General features: G+C 48.6%; 5 protein-coding genes across 10 annotated transcripts; 3 read left to right on the top strand and 2 right to left on the bottom strand.

The window, feature by feature from the left end:
• The first annotated feature begins 126 nt into the window (after positions 1–126).
• Positions 127–2,640, top strand: FVEG_06232 (hypothetical protein). Its single transcript, XM_018894541.1, has 3 exons — positions 127–373; positions 446–1,685; positions 1,745–2,640. Exons 1-3 carry the CDS (start codon positions 295–297, stop codon positions 1,956–1,958), a joined length of 1,533 nt encoding a protein of 510 aa, XP_018751633.1. The 5' UTR covers positions 127–294; the 3' UTR covers positions 1,959–2,640.
• Positions 2,641–5,430: 2,790 nt separating this feature from the next.
• On the top strand, positions 5,431–10,063 carry FVEG_06231 (bud emergence protein 1). Of its 3 annotated transcripts, none has more exons than XM_018894539.1 (4): positions 5,477–5,643; positions 5,724–6,697; positions 6,968–7,051; positions 7,187–10,063. In XM_018894539.1, exons 2-4 carry the CDS (start codon positions 6,692–6,694, stop codon positions 8,885–8,887), a joined length of 1,791 nt encoding a protein of 596 aa, XP_018751631.1. In that variant the 5' UTR covers positions 5,477–5,643; positions 5,724–6,691; the 3' UTR covers positions 8,888–10,063. The 3 variants fall into 3 exon arrangements, with proteins under 3 accessions (XP_018751630.1, XP_018751631.1, XP_018751632.1); XM_018894540.1 differs by having other exon boundaries at positions 5,480–5,643; positions 5,868–6,697; XM_018894538.1 differs by having other exon boundaries at positions 5,431–6,697.
• FVEG_06230 (hypothetical protein) lies at positions 9,769–11,666 on the bottom strand. Its single transcript, XM_018894537.1, has 2 exons — positions 11,070–11,666; positions 9,769–10,940 (listed from the first exon to the last, which is right to left on the bottom strand). Exons 1-2 carry the CDS (start codon positions 11,240–11,242, stop codon positions 10,226–10,228), a joined length of 888 nt encoding a protein of 295 aa, XP_018751629.1. The 5' UTR covers positions 11,243–11,666; the 3' UTR covers positions 9,769–10,225.
• A 627-nt stretch (positions 11,667–12,293) lies between these two features.
• FVEG_06229 (hypothetical protein) lies at positions 12,294–15,602 on the bottom strand. Of its 3 annotated transcripts, XM_018894535.1 has the most exons (5): positions 15,328–15,602; positions 15,035–15,241; positions 14,851–14,985; positions 13,774–14,612; positions 12,297–13,726 (listed from the first exon to the last, which is right to left on the bottom strand). In XM_018894535.1, the coding sequence occupies exons 2-5, from the start codon at positions 15,178–15,180 to the stop codon at positions 12,741–12,743; spliced, it is 2,106 nt and encodes a 701-aa protein (XP_018751627.1). In that variant the 5' UTR covers positions 15,181–15,241; positions 15,328–15,602; the 3' UTR covers positions 12,297–12,740. The 3 variants fall into 3 exon arrangements, with proteins under 3 accessions (XP_018751626.1, XP_018751627.1, XP_018751628.1); XM_018894534.1 differs by having other exon boundaries at positions 12,294–13,726; positions 15,035–15,602; XM_018894536.1 differs by lacking the exons at positions 14,851–14,985; positions 15,035–15,241; positions 15,328–15,602 and having other exon boundaries at positions 13,774–14,667.
• Positions 15,603–16,967: 1,365 nt separating this feature from the next.
• On the top strand, positions 16,968–18,575 carry FVEG_06228 (hypothetical protein). Of its 2 annotated transcripts, XM_018894533.1 has the most exons (5): positions 17,064–17,356; positions 17,405–17,540; positions 17,602–17,960; positions 18,011–18,211; positions 18,245–18,575. In XM_018894533.1, the coding sequence occupies exons 1-5, from the start codon at positions 17,141–17,143 to the stop codon at positions 18,341–18,343; spliced, it is 1,011 nt and encodes a 336-aa protein (XP_018751625.1). In that variant the 5' UTR covers positions 17,064–17,140; the 3' UTR covers positions 18,344–18,575. The 2 variants fall into 2 exon arrangements, with proteins under 2 accessions (XP_018751624.1, XP_018751625.1); XM_018894532.1 differs by having other exon boundaries at positions 16,968–17,356; positions 18,011–18,575.
• Positions 18,576–18,633: the final 58 nt, after the last annotated feature.

Below are 18,633 nucleotides of genomic sequence, written 5' to 3'. Positions count from 1 at the left end.
AGCTTCCACTCGGCGGATCCCAACCTAAACCTACACTACCAACACTCACTGAGATTCAGGCATCACTTCCACCGGAGTACGGTTTTTCCGTGAATAAGCAGGGACCACACCGCCACCGTCAGTCTCCTGCCTCTGACCACGAAAATACCTCCCAAAGAAACCTAACCTCCACTCCCACTCCAACCAAGGACCCTTCATCATCTCGCCCTTCTGCCATTATCCGCCCGGCATCTTCTTTTTTCTCCCCAACCCGTTTGTGAAACTAACCACTCGCACCGCTAGCATTCTGACGCCATGATGCCAACTTGGCCAGCGCAGCAAGCGCCGAGCGTAACTCAGCAAACCGTCCCGACATCTTACGCCTACCCAACGAGTAAGTCTTCTCCCGGACAGCCCGCAGACGACCTCTCCTTATGTCGCCCGACAGCCCTGACACGAAATGCAGATCCAGCCTTCATTCCCGTAGCCGTTCGTCAAGGATTCAGTCAGTACGCAGCGCCAGCTGCTCCTTATGCCGGCTACGTGCCTCCACAGCCCCCGGTGCAACATCAAATGTCTCCCGCTTCTCCCGTGAATGGTGTAACCCCGACACCTGAGCAAGCCAAGTCCAAAGTGGACTGGCCCGAATCTGTTCGGAGCTATGTTCAAAGATCTTTCCTCCCCCAAAATGACGAACCCACCGTGTCTCGCGCGGAAATCGAGGCTAAACTTAAGAGCACCATCGGTACCGCAAAGGAAAACGGCACGTTATACACACTCGATTGGGATAACATGCCCCTCCCACAGGCTATAGTCAAAGCCGAACGTGATGCGGATATCAAGCAAAGTTTTAATGTCCCCATCAACTCCAAGAAGAGGAAATCTACCGATTTTGCCAGTAATGACAACCCCCAGCCTCCGTGGCGTACTAACTCGCGTTCTTCACTTGAGGACCGTATCTCCTATCCTTCCCCCGAAAAGCGTGCTTCTATGGACGAGCCCCTGCCGAAATCAAGTAAGTTCCAGAAGGAAGCCAACAAGCGCAAGCGACGGTTCGAGAACGAATACAAGTCGCTCAGATCGCCCAGTCCGCCTCCGCCTTCATCTGGACCTATTATTGGCACATGCGAGGTACTTGAGAAGAAGTATCTTCGTCTTACCGCTCCTCCAGTTCCGTCCAAGGTTCGACCTGAACACATTCTGCGTCAAACTCTAGAACTTCTGAAGAAGAAGTGGAAGCGGGAGAGCAACTATTCGTACATCTGTGATCAGTTCAAGTCTATGAGGCAAGATCTGACTGTGCAACATATCAAGAACGACTTTACTGTTTCCGTTTATGAAATTCATGCCCGAATTGCCTTGGAGAAGGGGGATATTGGTGAGTATAATCAGTGCCAGACCCAACTACGGTCATTGTATGGCATGGGCCTAAAAGGCAATCCCATTGAATTCAAGGCATATCGCATTCTTTATTTCATCCACACGGCCAACCGAACTGGATTGAACGACACTTTGGCAGATCTAACCACAGCAGAGAAAGGAGAGAAGCCGATTAAGCATGCTTTAGAAGTGCGATCATCATTGGCGTTGGGCAACTATCATAAGTTCTTCCAGCTTTACCTTGACACCCCTAACATGGGTGCATACCTGATGGACATGTTTGTTGTTCGAGAACGGCTTGCTGCGTTGTGCAATATTTGCAAAGCGTAAGTTGTATCCATTCCTCGTTGATTTTCCTGAACATGATTTGCTAATCATTGTACAGATACAAGCCGGATGTGAAACTTCGATTCATCACTGAGGAACTCGGCTTCGAGTCTGATGCTGATGCAGCCCAGTTCATCATCGATCATCAAGGTCGACATTTGTTGGAAGACCGAACAGACTACATCGCGTTTTTGACTGGGAAAGCCGGTCCCCTCTTTGAGGGCGCGCGCAGCACGGCGTTCCAAAAGGTTGATATCAAGGGCCAGATCTAAACCTTTACTGCTTCTTTCTCGGATTCTTTTTTTTTTTTTCCCTTTTGCGTTGCGACTTCTATCGACGTCTCACGGCTTGAGACTTGACCGTCGTTATGTTTATCGACGAGACATGATGATACTTTCACACTTGTGTTGCGTTTTCATTCATGTGGACGACTCGGCGTTTTATACCCCCATTTCTGCTTAGGTGGCAACGAAATGACTTCCATTCTACTACGCACCACCCGGGACTAAGTCTATGCATAAGTCTCTTATGCTGCTTTGCCTTGGGCTTTGATCAATTAACCGTAGCCTCGATACCAGCTTTCCATTCTATCGACCGAGGCGACACTATTTTTGTACGACAAATAAAAAATTTGGATGTTCGGTGGGAACTTAGATGCAGTGGGCTTGATGGGAAAACTCAGACAGGAACTCAACGTCATCTCGTTCCTGGTACTGTTGAGGTCGGTAATTGGCTTGTGGATTGTTGGTTGGTCTTGTAATCGTCAGCTTTATCATTGCAAAGTGAATGGCGTACTGGCCTCAACAGGAATCAGGACGAGCTTGATGGGACGAGTTTTGGCGTTTCTGGGAGTTGTGGGTTAGTAATTTTTAACAAGTAAGAATTGATCGTATTCCAGTTTTTCGAGGAAATGAAAAGCCTATGGTCTTTCTGTTTGTGATGTTGTGTTGACGTTGAGCCGTTCGCCGTTCAGATGGTGAATACCTTAAACTGTAAAGGTGAATGCCTATATAAGACAAATGTTTGAAGACCCTGTTGGGAATGTCCGGCTGGACTCGGGGCGCAGTTGGCAACTCTTCAGGAGGCCCACCTTGTGTCGGCCACACTGATCGATCGTTCGAATCCCAGGCATAACTACCGCTTCTGGCGTCGTCCCGACGTCAACTACCGAGTTTAAAAATTATAGTGTTCAAATTACTGAGATTCCCTTGTGCTGTCTGTGGCAAGCACACCTGACAGCGGCCGTTCCATTCTGGTTAATGGCCGAACCGCCTATTCTTGCAAGGCGTAAAACAGCAACACAGTGTTAAGGCCTTTGGTAGTGCCTTCCAAGTACTGTGGAGATAAGAATGACTTGTGTTGCCCGCGTATGAGAGACTGGCTTGGACGTTCCCCTTTTTTTATTTATTTATTTATATTTTTTATCAAATATCCAACTTATCTTTTGTTTAATAATGAAAGTCATTATATGTAGTTGTATATCTCTCGTTCAATTGCTGTCTTTTTTTCTGTTCCAAGCCCATGCCGTGGGGCAGTAATTGATGTTCAAAATGCCAGTGTCTGTCGCGTTTACTTGAGGCCAAGTGAGTGGCATTAGCTAAGGTACTTACTGCATGGTGGTGGGACGCCAATAGCGAAAATGACCTGCTGTGCTCCAAGACTCGGGAACAATGACGAACCCCCTGCTGAAAGAGAAACACTGGCCCGAGAGAAATTTTGACATGGCAGGGAGTCCCGAAGTGTCGGGATGGACAGGATTTAGTTAAGCATGCCTTGGCTCAAGGGAGGGAATAATAGTGCTTCCTTCTTACGGAGTACATACACAAAAGTGTTTTTCAAGACAAATACACTTAGATCCACATCTACATATATTTTGATAAGGGAGAAGGGTTTTCATCAAAACAGTTGCACCTGATCTTCACGAGTCATATTTCCCGGGTCACGCACGGAAACCGTCGTTTTTGAAGCGAACGGGAGATTGACACACGAGATTAAACCCAGGGCAACGGTATCCGCAGACGAGACAGCGGCGCCATGATCCATCATGGTTTTTCTGGCGGGGGGCGCTTCCGGTGGATTATCTGCTAAAAAGTGAGCAGGGGAGGGGTCAGTTGTTGGACTGGATCAAGGAATGAGTTAAAGGAATGAGGATGACTTGAAGACTGGAGATCAACATGTCACGTAAAGAGCGAGAGCAAGAGAGTTTGGAGACACACGATGGTTGCATGTATATTCACTTACATGCTGATACCTGTATAGTGGAGTGGTTCAGTATGATATCATGAGATCAGCCATCAATAACAAAGGTCTATAGACTGGAACGTAGCATATCGGTGACTCTCATATAGACAGGAGGGAGCATCATCCAGCCATGCCTTAACATTCTGGAAATGTGTGCGCGCGGCAGTTGTTTGCATAAACACAAGACAATGGGCTACCAACATCCGGCGTCAGATGGATGTGTCTTTATGCGTAGTGAGGTATGTGGTGGTTCTTTGTCTTGAATAGAGACTGGCATTAATGTTAAGATGTGGTATTATGCCGAATCTTGGCCAGGGATATCTGAAAGTCAGTGTCAGAGAAAGATGGACGAGATGCTGCACTAACATGGCATGCATAAACTGGCTCTGGTCCTCTCAAATCATTTTATCTCGATTTCTAGAATTCAGGTCGCAGTCCTAGTCTTTGATGCAATGCGATCGCTGCGTGGCCCCCCTGTTTGTTCCATCCGTGGATGGATGGATGGACTGTGTGATGCATCCCTGCCACGCGACGATTTCCCCGTTTTCTCGAGTCACTTACTGACTGAAGCCTGTAGGTAACTCACTGCGGAAATTTCCCTTGTATTAGCGTCACCGACGACGTGATATGCCAACGCCAGCCAGAGCTAACTAACGTCTGTGTCTGTGTCTGTGTCTGTGTCTGTGTCTGTGTCTGTGTCTGTGTCTGTGTCTGTGTCTGTGTCTGTGTCTGTGTCTGTGCTGTACGTGTATCGGGCATCACGAACGAACAAGACTACAAGAGAGGGGACTTTTCAGTTGGTACGCAAACCCACCCATGATCCCTGACTAATTTATCATTTGTCCGCACACCCATGCCCATGACCGTGGCCCGGGGATGAGCGAGAGAGGAATGAGACGAGACATGGGCATGGTTGAGCGGTTGGCCCGAGTCAACAGGCCAGGCCAAGTTGATGCCCTCTTTGCTGATTGTATGTATGTGACTATGAGGGGTAGGGTAGAGTACGATAGGGATTGGTCGTGTAAGCGTTTGCCTGTGGTTGTTTGCAGGTGGTAAATGGTAAAAAAGTTATTTTGAGCGTGCAGGAGGATGTGTTTGTGTGGCAGATCTCATGCACAATTTTACCCACTGAGAAAGCTGTCGTGTGCAGTTTGTGGTGTCTCGTAAGCGCTGGACTGACAGTTGACGCCTTTGACAGGGATTGGGATGCTTTGATTGTCGAGTTGAGGGCTTCGAGATGAGCTTGGCAGCTTCTAATGGTTTTGGAGGAAGAGAGGTTCAGCTAAAGGAGAATAGCTCAGCTTTTAGGATTCATTTAGTTCAAACATGTCAGCTTCCACAGGTGATGCTCTAACTGTACTGTAGTAGCTGGGCTAGTACATGTACATAGCTGAAGCTCAGTCAAAGCTTGAAGCCATTGATTGATTGGGATTGGATATGAGTGTTGACCATTCATCGCTGACCACCAACCAGAGCCATTCAGGTACTCGACTGTCATTGAGGCAATTTACGATTTATCCTTTCGCATTTTGCTCATCTTTCTTTCGGCCTTCTCTCAACTCCATCTCCATTTTATGACATCTCTTGGTCAGATTCATCCACTAAAACCACTTACAAGACGTCGTCGAGTCGTTGGCAGGCGCCTAGGTAGTTGTCAGAGGCGACCCCTCCATCAATCAATCACCCCACCTTGAGAGCCTGAGCTCAAGCCCAAGGGTAATTAATTTCACCCTCCATCTTTTCTCGCTGAGGAACGCAGCCTTAGCCACTTTATGCTTTAACGCTGAAACTCAAAGGCGCCCACAGCTCGCGTCAATATCACGTTAAAGGGAGCCCAAGGCGAAGGCCCTCTACCTCGAGTCTTGGATCACTGATTATCGTGCGTGTCGAGGGTCACAGATCCACGGACGTTGGATTTCCGAGTATCTGATCAGTCACAGTTATACGACTGCACCAACCAAAGTCATCAGGTCATCAATAAGAAGCAAAAGAGGCAAAGCAAAGCAAAGCAAAGCAAAGCAAATCAAGCAAGCAAACACCAAATTTGTCCCTTATTATTTCCAGCCGGCAACTACTATTTTTCTCCCATCTCACCAGCCTCTCTCTCAAACTAAAACTTACACAAATCGCTTCCACAACGTTCGATCCACTCGAGGGAACATTGTCCAGCCCACTCTCAGGCTACTGTACTTCGCCCCCTGGCGTGTACTCCGTACCTCACATTCGCGCTCGTTCGTTCGTTCGTTCTCTCGCTCGCTCGCAGCCCAATCTTTGTGTGTGTGTGCGTGTGCAACCCCAGGCATTCGCTGTAAGGTACCCTACCTTTACCTCGGAGGGTCCAGCCAGGTTCAGGTCCCTCCCTCTCTCCCTCTCCCCCTCCACTTCAACGGCGCTGCTTCTGCAACCGCTACAACTTGACTTGGGGTCTGTCCGTCCTGCACCTCGCTGCCTTGCCCGTGCCCGGTCTAGCGGTTAATAGAGAGAGGTACTGCCACTGTAAGGTGTAGCGTACTTGTCTGTACCTTGCCTTGCCTTGCCTTGCCTGGCCTTACACCAAACATCGGATTGGATCGAAATAAGGTAGCCCAGCCCGCCGCTGTGTCCCGCCGGGTCGTGTCGTCGTCCCTCGTCTCGTACATACTTTTAGTACCGTACCTTGCTCAGGTCGTCTCGTCTTGCGATCCCTTTCCTAACAACCTCCACCTTCGAGCGATTCACAACTTCCCAACTTGCAACTGCCCAGGAGGCATTCAGTTACACAAAAATGAAGGTTCGTCATCGCCCCTTTCCCTCTCGTCGCTCATGCCTCTTCATGCAGCTGCCTGAGGTGCCATTCCGTCTCTCTATTGTATTGTATCATGCCGTGCTTTGCCTCCAACTTCTTGTGCCTCACAAGGCGTTATTCCCATGTTCTCAGCTGCCTGAGCCAAACCCCCTCCCCCGCCGCATTCAGCTCGTTTTCGCTCATTACTTGCGCCGGCTTCGCTGGCTGCCCGAGAAATATTCGAGTCAAAAGCTAACAGTTATGCGCTTTGTGCAGGCTCTTCGACGTTCGATCAAAGGTGACAAGGACAAAGGATCCGTCGCTCCCAAATCGGCTGTCGCCATTGTTCCTCCAAAGAAGGTTGGTGGCCTCCCACTCCCAAGCCTAAATCCTATTCAATTATGGTCTGCCACATTCGGTACAGCCATGGTTCCACGACAAAACTTGACTTTAATCGCTGAGAGCCCAGACGCTGATGCCCAATCTAATTTGCAGGTCATTCGAGCTCTTTACGATTACGAGGCACGATCGAGCCAAGAACTGAGCTTTTCGAGAGGCGACTTTTTCCACGTTATAGGCCGCGAAAACGATCAAGACTGGTACGAAGCATGTAACCCAGCTCTCCCTGACGCCCGGGGTCTCGTCCCTGTCACCTTCTTCCAAGCGCTTGGCCGAACCGAGAGAGATAGCGCACAGTCCGACGGCGGCCAACTCCCCACTCCGACCAAGAACCCCGACCACGATTCTGGTTACAGCGAATCTCCAGCAATGCAAACTGCGCCAGCCGTCATGTCACCCACTACAGCCGTGCCTCAGCAAGGCCACCAGCGTAATTCGAAGTCGGTTGGAAAGTCAGGCGCCATGGTCTACGGAATTGTCATGTACGACTTTGCCGCTGAGAGAGCAGACGAGTTGGAGGCCAAAGCTGGCGAGGCTATCATCGTCATCGCGCAATCGAACCCCGAGTGGTTTGTGGCCAAGCCCATCGGTCGATTGGGTGGCCCAGGGCTCATCCCCGTTTCCTTTGTCGAGATTCGTGATATGGCAAGCGATAAGGCAATTGCGAACCCGGGTGACGCCATAAAGCGTGCCGGTGTTCCAAAGGTTGAAGAATGGAAGAAGATGGCGGCGGAATACAAGAACAGCAGCATCACACTGGGCAAGTTTGAGGGAGGCGGTCCTCAGCAACCTGGGCAGGGTATTGAGCAAGGCATGGAACGAATGAGCATTCAGCAACAGCAGCATTCACGACAACCTTCTCAGAATGGAGCGCAGGCCGGATACGCGTCTCAACCTCGAACGTCGCAACAACCTCAGCAAAATCATGTACAGAAACCGGCCTCACAACTCAACGCACCGCTACGAGCACGCATACCGCGATACTGCTTTGCAGAGGATAAGTACTGGTTCGTGATCGAAGCATTGCTAGAAGACGGACGACAATGGGAGCTGTCTCGCTATTACGAGGACTTTTACGACTTCCAGATCGCTCTTCTGACCGAATTTCCAGCTGAGGCCGGTAACACAGGGACACAGAAGCGTACACTGCCATACATGCCTGGACCAGTCAACTATGTCACAGATGCAATCACCGAAGGACGCCTCCATAACTTGGACGCGTACGTGAAGAACATGCTGAACCAGCCCCATTACATTTCGAGGTGCAACCTGGTGAGACAGTTCTTTGCACCCCGTGAAGGAGATTACGAGATCGATCCAAACGACAACGAAGAGGAGTACCGCCTATCACAAGCATCACAGCTGTCATCGGCCGAGTCCCCAGCTGGTGGATCACAGAACAACTTGAACGGTAGTGCATACGGCCTTTCAGCTGCACCGGCGCATCAGATGGGCCCAGGTTCCCCTGACATCCAAAGACAGCCATCTTCTTTGTCACAGCCCTCACAAACATCTCTGGGTAACGGTATGCAACCCCAAGCTCAGCCGGCATCAGCGATGAAGATCAAGATGTATTTCAACGGAGATCTCATTGCCATCCGAGTACCAACGGACATCTCATTCCAAGCACTCTATGAAAAGATTTGTGATCGTCTGAAGGTGCCGGCGGGTCAGGAGGTCCAACTGTTTTACAAGGACGAGCCCACTGGAGATAAGCCAAGTATGCTTAGTGACAACGACTTGGACTATGCCCTGCAGCGGAACGAGAAGCTTCTGCTCTATGTGGAGGCCGTGTGAACAGCCCTGCCCGCTCACTGGAGCCGACGACTGCGGCGTTTCAGCTTGATTGTAACGCTGCATGGACGGAATTGAGTTGACAGCCAAAACCGAAAAGTCCACCAAAGAGCGTTGGGTGTACACTAACGTGTATATTCTCGTTCCCGAACCCTTGCCCTTACAGTACAGACTCTGGCCCTCCACTTCGAAAAAGTGCGTTTTTCTCTTCCTCGATGGATCTACAATTTCTCTTTAGTCCCCAATGGACGACACGCATACTCACGACACTTTTTTTTCTTTACTTTTTCTTTGCCCCCCCTTTTTCTTGTCCATTTTATTCTACGCGGATTTTATGACGACACGTCGGCGAGGAACTTGATGCTTCTTTGATACCATTTTATTAGCTGGATGACGCATAAGTTTCATGACCAGTGTACCTGACGCTCGTTGTCTCTTCTTTGGGCATTTATCATTCCCCCCTATTTGCTCCTCTTTTGAAAACTTTCTTCTTCACATCCATGCGTATCCAGGCGCGTATATGGCCTTTTGGATGCTCTTTTGATATCACACGACTGAGCTTAGTGCTTTCCTTCCCTTGACTTTTTATCTTCTTCTGTACTTCCTCACCGAAAGTGACAGGGCCTGGAGGGGCCATTCGGCATATGGAGTTGATAGTTGGTGGACGTGATATGCGTTGCAGTATAGGGGAAGAAGATGGCTGGGGAGGTTCGATGAGGTGGCTCCAGTAAGCCGCATTAGAAGCCTATAGGTTCCAAATAGTGGACGTTACTGGTGTCGCGAAAGGCTTGCATTGCATGGATCCCGAGGATCAGAGGAGGCAAGATACATATGTATCTTGGCCTTTGTGGTGGTGGAGGTGAAAGCAAAGATGAGCGCTCATCATGAGCGTGATGAATGAAAGCGACAATTGTGTTATTTTGTGTAAGCGATGCATGTGAATATCAATGTTAATGTCAGCGGTGTTTGTAGTTCACAAATTGCATTTCTCTCACTTGCAGGTCAAGGTCGAATACCTTAGATCGGATCAGTTTCTCATTTCATCGAGTTGGCCGTAATCAGTCTTGACTCTTCCCTTCGCTACCTAGTATCCTGTCTATCGTGTTCTAGAAGTCTATTACGAGTGATGGATCGTCATCGTATGCTCTTTTGTATTCCACCATCCGTAGAAAAACCATGAGATTTAACATTAACTCCCGATGCCGTGGATCTTAACAAGACCAAACAAGTAAATGGAACCATAGCCACGTAGCCTCGTAACTGTAAACGCCTGAAATCAAAAGAATCTGCAGAGGAAATAGTCTCTTGCAGTATGAGATGATGTGTTGGATATGACGTCGTCTACTCCAGCTTGGTCATGAGGTTCTTGCGAACTTTCATGTTGACGACACCACCGACTCCAAAAGCAGGGACAATTCGACATATTCTCGCGACAGAGCTGATGAACCAGTTGCGCCGCACAAGATCTAATCGATCACGCATCGTCACGACAGCTCCCCCGGGTCCAGTCGCTTGACGATTGTACAAGTCTAGACCGAACAAATGCATAGGCGTAGAAATGAACTGCACCATAGCAGGGGCCATGAACTGCGCTGCATAGAGTCCAGAGACTCTCTTCTTCATCTCCTCGGAAAACCGCTTATCCAGATACGGTCCCAGCAAAGGCGGCACATTGAACGAGGCAAATATGGTCAAGCAATCGCGCAGCGCAAAGAGAGTGTATGAAGCGAGAGGGACAGGTCTAGGGACAACACCAGGGGGACCAAACATGCGCACAAAGACTTGATCTTTGTAGATGCAGACTCCGATGTTTGTGGCGCTGGACGCAGCGAACTTTGTGGTTCCGGCTGTGATGCTCGAGGCGGGCTTGTTGTTGACGGTCGAGAACGAGGTGTCGACGGCGTTGGCGGTGAGATATGTCCCGCCGTAGAGGCAGAAGATGAGCGCTGTAGGCTTGGAGAAGAGGATTGTGTGTGGGCGGGTGAAGAGGGTTCGGAGGGAGGATTTGACTGAGTTTGCGAGGGTGTTTGCGCCTGAGGCGTTTTCCATGATGGAGCTGTCATGATGTCAGTTTTTTTTTTTGGAGTTGGAGTTGGAGTTTGGCGATGTCGGCGCGTCTCAGAAATATGGCATAGCATATGAATGGTGGTGATAGTGCAAGAGGCATGATAATGAATTTACTGACCGGTCGATAATGGCAATGATGGGCGCTACCATTGAAGCAGCGCTCGCAGCAGAAAGAAAGTCAGTGCCGAGTCGCGATATCAAGTTCTTGGTATTCCATGTGTTTTTGGTGGTGATCTGCTCGGGCGTAGTTGTCCCGGCGAGAACCAGCGCCGGCGCATCAGAGTCTTTCATGATGATCCAAGATCCAATCTCTTCTTATCTTTTCTCCTTGTAACTCGTTCAGAAACACAGAAAAGTACAATATCAAAGTCTGATACGAAGAATAAGATGACGGAAACAAGGTATGACGAAAAGAAAACAGGTTCCGGTTCCTGGGGGAATGAAAGGAAACTAGAATAGAAAAAAACCACTAGATAAGTCAATGGGAGGTTGTAGACTAACTAGATCCCGAAGCAACCCTTTCAGTGGATAAACGTTGAAACTGCATGAGCTGGCGGTAGCCGTAGCTGCTAATTCCCATGCGCTGGTTGGGCACCGTCTGAGCTTTTGCTTCAACTTTGGGGGTTTTCTTTAGTCTTATTAGTTAGCTGAGCCGAAGCTCTTCTGACCGACTTGAGTCCGGGGGTGCGCCGATCTCGGCGGGGACTTCGGAGCCGGTGCCGAGTTTATAAGGGACTTGAGATAGATATCAGCGGCTTGTCACGGATACCAACGATTGATGCCGGAAAACAGATAGATATTGTATGAGTATAAGGAATTTGGGATTGGCACGACAAAAGTAGTTCATGAGATGTGTTTAAATTGCATGGTTGGTTACTGTTTGCGCATTGTGTAACTGATAGTAACAGCCAACAAAACTCACGCTCACGCCCACGTTCAACACCAGATCAACTTGCATTAAACACCAAAAGCCATATACAGCGATATACCTCCATAAACAAGGCGTTGATAACTTTACCGCCGTCTGATCAAAGCAGTCTCAAACTAACTAACTAGACCCTTCATCCCCCGCAATGCTCTCCATGACTTACACGCCATCTTCCCCACGCCGACGTTTGCCGCTCACCGGGAGCTCTACCTAGTCATTCGTCGCCGTTATATGTATGTCGGGTTTGTCTTTGACGAATTTATAGACTCTGCAGGTCACCCCAGTGAATAGATTCAGCCCAAATGCAGGCACCACATCTAAAGGATGATCACCGTTTGCCAACTCCTCCAACGGCATAGACCGGCTTTAGTTTATACCCAAATTCTATACCAACACAAACATACTGTTCAAGTAGTAGGGTAATCATGCATATCATTCTCGATATTTACATAGTTCCATCCATTGCCAATCGTAAAAACATTCTATTCATAGGGAATGTAAGAATTCTCGATCTAATGCTACTCATAACTCCTGATAATCTCATAAACAATGCAAACTTGACGAATCCAATACAAGCTTCTTCGAGGGCTCCAGGTTGTGGGGTCGTTGCCGACTCGTATCCTATCCCATAGACGGCCTGATCCACAGGCACAGCACATGTCCAGAGCCGCTTCTCTCCGTCTCCCCACTGCTACTCCCAACATCATGCCAGTTCTTCTGGAACCCTTCGCTGCCGGCCCCTCTGTTGGAATACCCACTCTTGACCTCGACCGATGAGACCCGATCAGAGAAGAACCCGAATCCAGATATTCCAATGTTCCAAAGCTGTCGAGGACCGGCCCGATCACCAAAAACCCGTAGCTAGGCGGGAGTGGTACCTGTACTTGAGCTTCCACTGCCGTTTCCACTTGCTTGCTTCTCCTGCATAGTCGTTATAACTGCAGTGAGTTGGTCGATCTTCCGGTTTAGCTCGGTGAGCTGCACCTCCATCGCTGTTGGCGCATCCACATCGTCCTCGCGGACCTCGATGCTCCTACCATTCGCTCGTCCCCTAGGAGAAAGCGTCTGGCCACCGATATTGGACTCAGATCGCTTCTGAGCAATTGCGTGCCTACCGTTGCGTCGAGAAGAGCGCGATGGGCCCTTGAATCCAGCAAATTCATCTTCCACGGCTCCTGGCTTTCGATACATCTCGTACAGCTTGATGATGCCAACAATGGGCCAATGAGTCGCCTTGAGGAGCATGATACGCCCAGCACGGAACTTCTCATCGGCCGTAAAGAATAGACGCCAAGGTCGGAAGAGTACCAGGGCCAGCAGATTGAAAGGAGGGTAGAAATGGGTGAGTCGGTTACTAGTCGACGCTTCCAAGACGTAGACGCTGTACACATACAGGTACTCCTCCTTAGCGTGGGTGATAACCCGCGAGAAGCTGTTGGACAGCATACCTGTCAGGGAGCCCATCAACAGGAAGCTAGAAAGTGTAATGAAGATGATCATCAGAGGAGGTCCAAAGAAGGGATCAATCTGGTTCATTATCTCGAATCCGATGGGCGCCGAGCCGTAAAAGATCTTTGTCAAGATCCAGGCCATGGACTTGAATGCAAAGACATTACGACCCACGAGTGAAAATGTAGTCAAGAAACCACAATACACGACAACAACAAGTACCATGTATTTGAAGAAATCCTTGCCCATCTCTTTCAAGCATGGAATAAGAGTACCCCAGGCAGGGCTGAGACTGAGAATCGAGAAGATACGGGGGATCATGAAGAGTGCCTCAAGTGCCAAGATATCAAATGCAAGGTCGTTCAGCTCGGGTTTGTTCTGAACAATGCCAATAATACCTGATTGTGTCAGCACATCACCTTGTCTAAAGGACCATAGTTCTTACGCAGAATTGCAAAGGTAAACCCGATGGCGATCATGATCATGTCGAATAGGTTCCATATGTCGGTGGCATAAAAGATAGAGCCTGCATCAAGCCACTCACTAAGCTCATCGTAGAAGAAAGCCGCGATCCACAAGAAAAGTATCACTTCAGGGATTGTAATACGTGACTCGTCTCGCACAATGAGCACAGCGTAGTACAGGGCGAGGAAAATGCAGAAGAACAGCACCTCCCAGCTCTTGAGATACTTGGGGACGCGCAGGCGAGAAAAGGGATCTGCAGTCCTAGGGTTATAGAACCGAACCTTCTTTGTAGAGTGCACAGACAAGCTATCCCAAAAGACTATGTCACCACTCCAAATAGCAGTGATGATCTTTTGGACAATGTGCTGGCTGAGGAAGCGTTTGGCATCGGCAATGGCAGCAATCTCGAGAGCATTCAGGTTCTTAAATGATGAAGTGGGATCACCCTCGCTCTCACTGTCATCATCATCCGAGGTCATAGTCAAGCGGGAGAGAGAACTTAGTAGTTGGTTACGTTTCAAGCTGCTACCGGCAGGGCCTGGTCCACGTCGGCGATTGTCAATGGAGCGGAGATGAGAAAGCAGAGGGGCGGTTTCGCCGGCTTCCTCGTCGCCCGTGTGACCATTACCAGCCGCTTGAGCCTGAGCTTGAGCTTCATCGTCATTGTCCACATCGGGGATCTCGTAGAGGCAGTAATTGACTGCCTCGCGTTCAGAAAGCCTAGTCAGGAATCGCCAAGCAACGATTTCACATGCATCTGCCCGAGATTCTCCAAGAGTGCGGTGTTCTGACGAAGATGCATAATGCCATTTGAGAGCTCTGTAGAGGTTGGATCAGTCAGCAAAGGTTCATCAGCAATGAGGAATGTGTTCCGAATCATCGTTGCACCGCATATGCTGTCAGATTGAGGATGGGCTGAGCAGATATGTGATTGGCTCCCCTGACAGCATGTCATCTGCAGGCACAGACAGATACCACAGGAGGGTTATGATACAGCATGAGAGTGATGTTGATAGAGAACATATCGCCGTAAATTGTTTTTCGGATTAATACGTACAGAAGAGCATTGACGATTGCCGGGTTGGTGCAGGTTGCAGCGAGGTGATCCACCAAGATGCGTAGAGGAGCCCCCGCAGCTGTGGTTCTCAGCTGTTCAAACGTGCTCGGCAGTTCAATGACATCGACAAAGTATCTATAGAGCATCAGTGAGTGTCAATTGGCACCAAGTCATGGTTACTTACAGTGAGAGCTTCTTGACGACATCTCTGAAGTTATCGTGAGCGCCAATGCTGGGAAGATCGCGCTCGTATTCGTCCAGATGGCGGATGGAGATAGGACTACCCTCGCGAGGGGCAGGAAGCTTCTTGGATTTGACCTTGATAGGCATGATGAGGATCTAGTTCAGATAAAATATGACCGATCAATGGAGCACATCCCCCGCAGGAGCCCTAGGTTTGTTGGAGTTGTCAGGAGCTGTCCCTTGGGCCACGAGGTGGTTTTGAAGTCGAGCGGAAAGGTTAATCCGTCTCCTTACTCTGTTTTGACTTTATCACGATGGTACGTGAGGGAGAGGGGATGCGGAGATGGATTGGATTGAGAAGGAGGGATGGATTTGGGGGAAAGAAGCGCTCAAGCGGTCAACCAATTGCGGGCCTGTGCACCCTTAAAGACGAGTCAAGTTGCGCTGTAGATCGGCTCCCGACCACTAACAAATGGATGCCAATGGAATGATGGTATCACGAGAATGAGTGGGAGGCGGGAGAAGGTGACTTTTTGGGGGGTTTCAGGAGAAGGTCACCACTATCCAAATTAAACCGTCATTGTATCACGGCTACTAGACCAAAACGTGTACAGTCTTTTTTAATCAACTACTGTCCTCCGAGCTTAGCGCGCACTGATGATCCTCTACTCCGAATAGGCATCTTTCCTGGTGACAGCTGCAAAAAAGAGCTCCAACCAGAGGCTGGTGACAGTCTCAAGGGTTCATGGCAGGCAGAGTGGAGAAGAAGGATCCCCTGGACGAAGCTTGGCACCACTAAGAGATGCTTGTCATTCTTTAGCAACTGGGGATTGGATGATCTAGACTCGAGAAATCAAGATTTCGGGGTTCCATGTCAGGTTTAATGATACAAAAAATCTGGAAAGTCGGAATGGCCTCATATAATAATAGTAGCATGGGAAGCACTAACTGCAAATACAGCAATTGGCGTCTGATATGTACTGTGAAGCGATTTGATGATATTGAAACATGACTTTTGTAGACAATACCTGACGTTGGTTCTGTAGAATCTGTTGAAGATCGTAGACGAAATGATCTGTTGGGACTCACCCATCGTGTAGGCTTGCAATGGGCTATTCTAATAAGACCCTGAAGCTTGGGATGGGCTATAGGATTACTTGGGAATATATGATGATAAGTTTACTTATAAAGGATTATCATGAGTACTGAGTTTGAGACGGCGAGGGATATGTTGTTTTCTTATTCCCAAGACAACTCGGCGTCTGAAAACCCGGCAGAAGGTATCATAGTTATATTATCAATTCCATGCAAAGCAGTTAATATTTCTCTAGATTGCTTGCTTGGTTGGGACGCAATTCTGAATCGTCCATGTTCAACAATTGAGCTGTTAGCAGAGGCTGAGCTGGAGAACGCGTCAACCAGCATCAGAAGTGCATCCATGGTGACAACTACAACAAAAACAAACGAACGAGCTAATGAAATATCATCTAAGGGAATGAAGTTGTATATCGAAGAATCAAGTCAAGTAAGCAACGGGCTATCTTTTAAGAATCGCATCAACAAACTCCCCCACATCAGCTTCTCAATAGACGAACCAGCCAATAACGACACATCTTAAAAATAAGCTGAGCTTTGAAGGAAGATGAAGCTCCCCAAAGCCACGCCGCCCTTCAAACAACAAAGTGGACCTCGACTTCAGCTTGAACGACTCTGACTGGCCCAGTCGTCAATTACAGATTTGACAGTCTCTTGAAACGTGGGAATGCAGAATGTGCTTGAGACTCACAGCCTCGATATGGTCGCACCTCGTTGGCTGAGCAGTCGTTAGCTTTGGCGAGCCAGCGTGTCCCTGCCAGAGAGACCCCTGTAGCGGGTCAAATCTGACATGAAGAGCTTCTAGGGCTGGATCTGAGCCTCAGACATGAAGTGAAGCTCGCCAAATGGAGTAATTACGCCAAAACAACGTGATGGAGTTGTATATAAGGAAGACATGAGAATGACCAGAATATCGTTTATCGGACAAGCTCACCAGCTCAATAGCCATCCTCACCTCTAGACTCACATTCAAATCCCTTCTCTACTGGACCTGGCTTACACGACTTACATCATGTCTACCACAACTTTTACCTCAACAGCCACAACGATTTCTTCAGTAACGGCGACTTGCACGACTGCTGTACCTGGGAAATATGGCCGTGTTCCTGTAGATGCGTGCAACGCCAACTATTTCTTCGATCCCAGCTTTGCTGCCAATCTTGCCTTTTGTGTGCTCTTTGGTATGACGACCATGGTCCATCTCATACAAGCAATTCTCTTCAAGAAGGTGAGTACTACCTAGTAACAGTAGCCTTCTAGTATCTAACAGTTAAAGAAATTCTGCTGGGTAGCCATCATGGGTGCAGCTTGGGAAACCATTGGATTTGCTTTCAAGACCTTAGGAAGTAGGGATCAGCAGAACACGACATATGTTATCTTGGGTCAACTGTTCTTTCTTCTTGCTCCTCTCTGTAAGTACTTGAAGTACTCCGTATAAGATAATACTTTGGGGCCAAAGGCTAACTGACTCAGGGGTCAATGCTTTCGTCTACATGGCCGTCGCACGCATGGTGTATTTTCGTATGCCAGACCGAAAACTCCTGGGTATCAAGGCCATCCGCATGACACTCCTCTTCGTCTGGCTCGATATCATTCTGTTCCTGGTCCAGGGAGCCGGTGGAAGTATGCTCTCTAATAACGAGGATATGAATGTGATTCGCATCGGACAGAAAGTTTACATGGCTGGTGTTGGTCTGCAGCTTGCTGTCATTCTGATTTTCATTGGTATCACTGCTTTCTTCTACTTCAAGCTTCGACAACTCGAGGGCCGAAGTATGGGACACATGAAGTGGCTCATCTTGACTATGCTTACGGTTCTCATTCTCATTGTGGTAAGCACTTCGTCTTTTTTGATTCGAAATGTCCAGCTGACAACTTCAAGATCCGAATTGTGTATCGTCTGATCGAATTTGGTCCTGGTGTCAATGAGCACAACCAACTTTTGATTCATGAAGAGTATCCACTGGGTCTCGATGCAACTCCGATCTTGATCGCCCTCGTATTGCTCAACATCATGCATCCTGGCTTCGTTCTTCGGGGACCCGATAGTGAATTTCCCAAGCTCTCTCGCAAGGAGAAGAAGGCGATCAAGCAACAGAAGAAGATGGAGAAGAAGCAAGCTAAAGAGACCAAGAAAGCCCGCAAGACGGGTGCCCAGGAACTCAAGAATTTGTCTTATGAGGGACAGTCTAACAGTAGTCGTGAGCTCGTCTAGGAAGACGCCAGTATCTTTGTGGTGTTATTGGTTACATCACGGCTAGTCGTGTTGGTTTTGTTTGAAAAGGATTATGTACGCTCGTGGCACAGAATGGCTTGGATCTTGAGGAGTTATGGCATGGTATAGGGTCTTGTCTTTCGCGGAATGTACGGATAGGAAGGAAATGTGCTGGCAGCAATAGAGTGGAGGAATAAATGATGTTCTATGCATATTCTTTTGTACCCTGGCCGCAATCATGCTAGATATGCATCTCGATACGAGTTCATAGTGCAGGATTCGTATGAGAT

The sequence above is a fragment of the Fusarium verticillioides genome, chromosome 2 (assembly GCF_000149555.1).
Source record: "Fusarium verticillioides 7600 chromosome 2, whole genome shotgun sequence".
NCBI classification, from domain to species: domain Eukaryota; kingdom Fungi; phylum Ascomycota; class Sordariomycetes; order Hypocreales; family Nectriaceae; genus Fusarium; species Fusarium verticillioides.
This window is presented reverse-complemented; position numbering and strand designations above follow the sequence as displayed.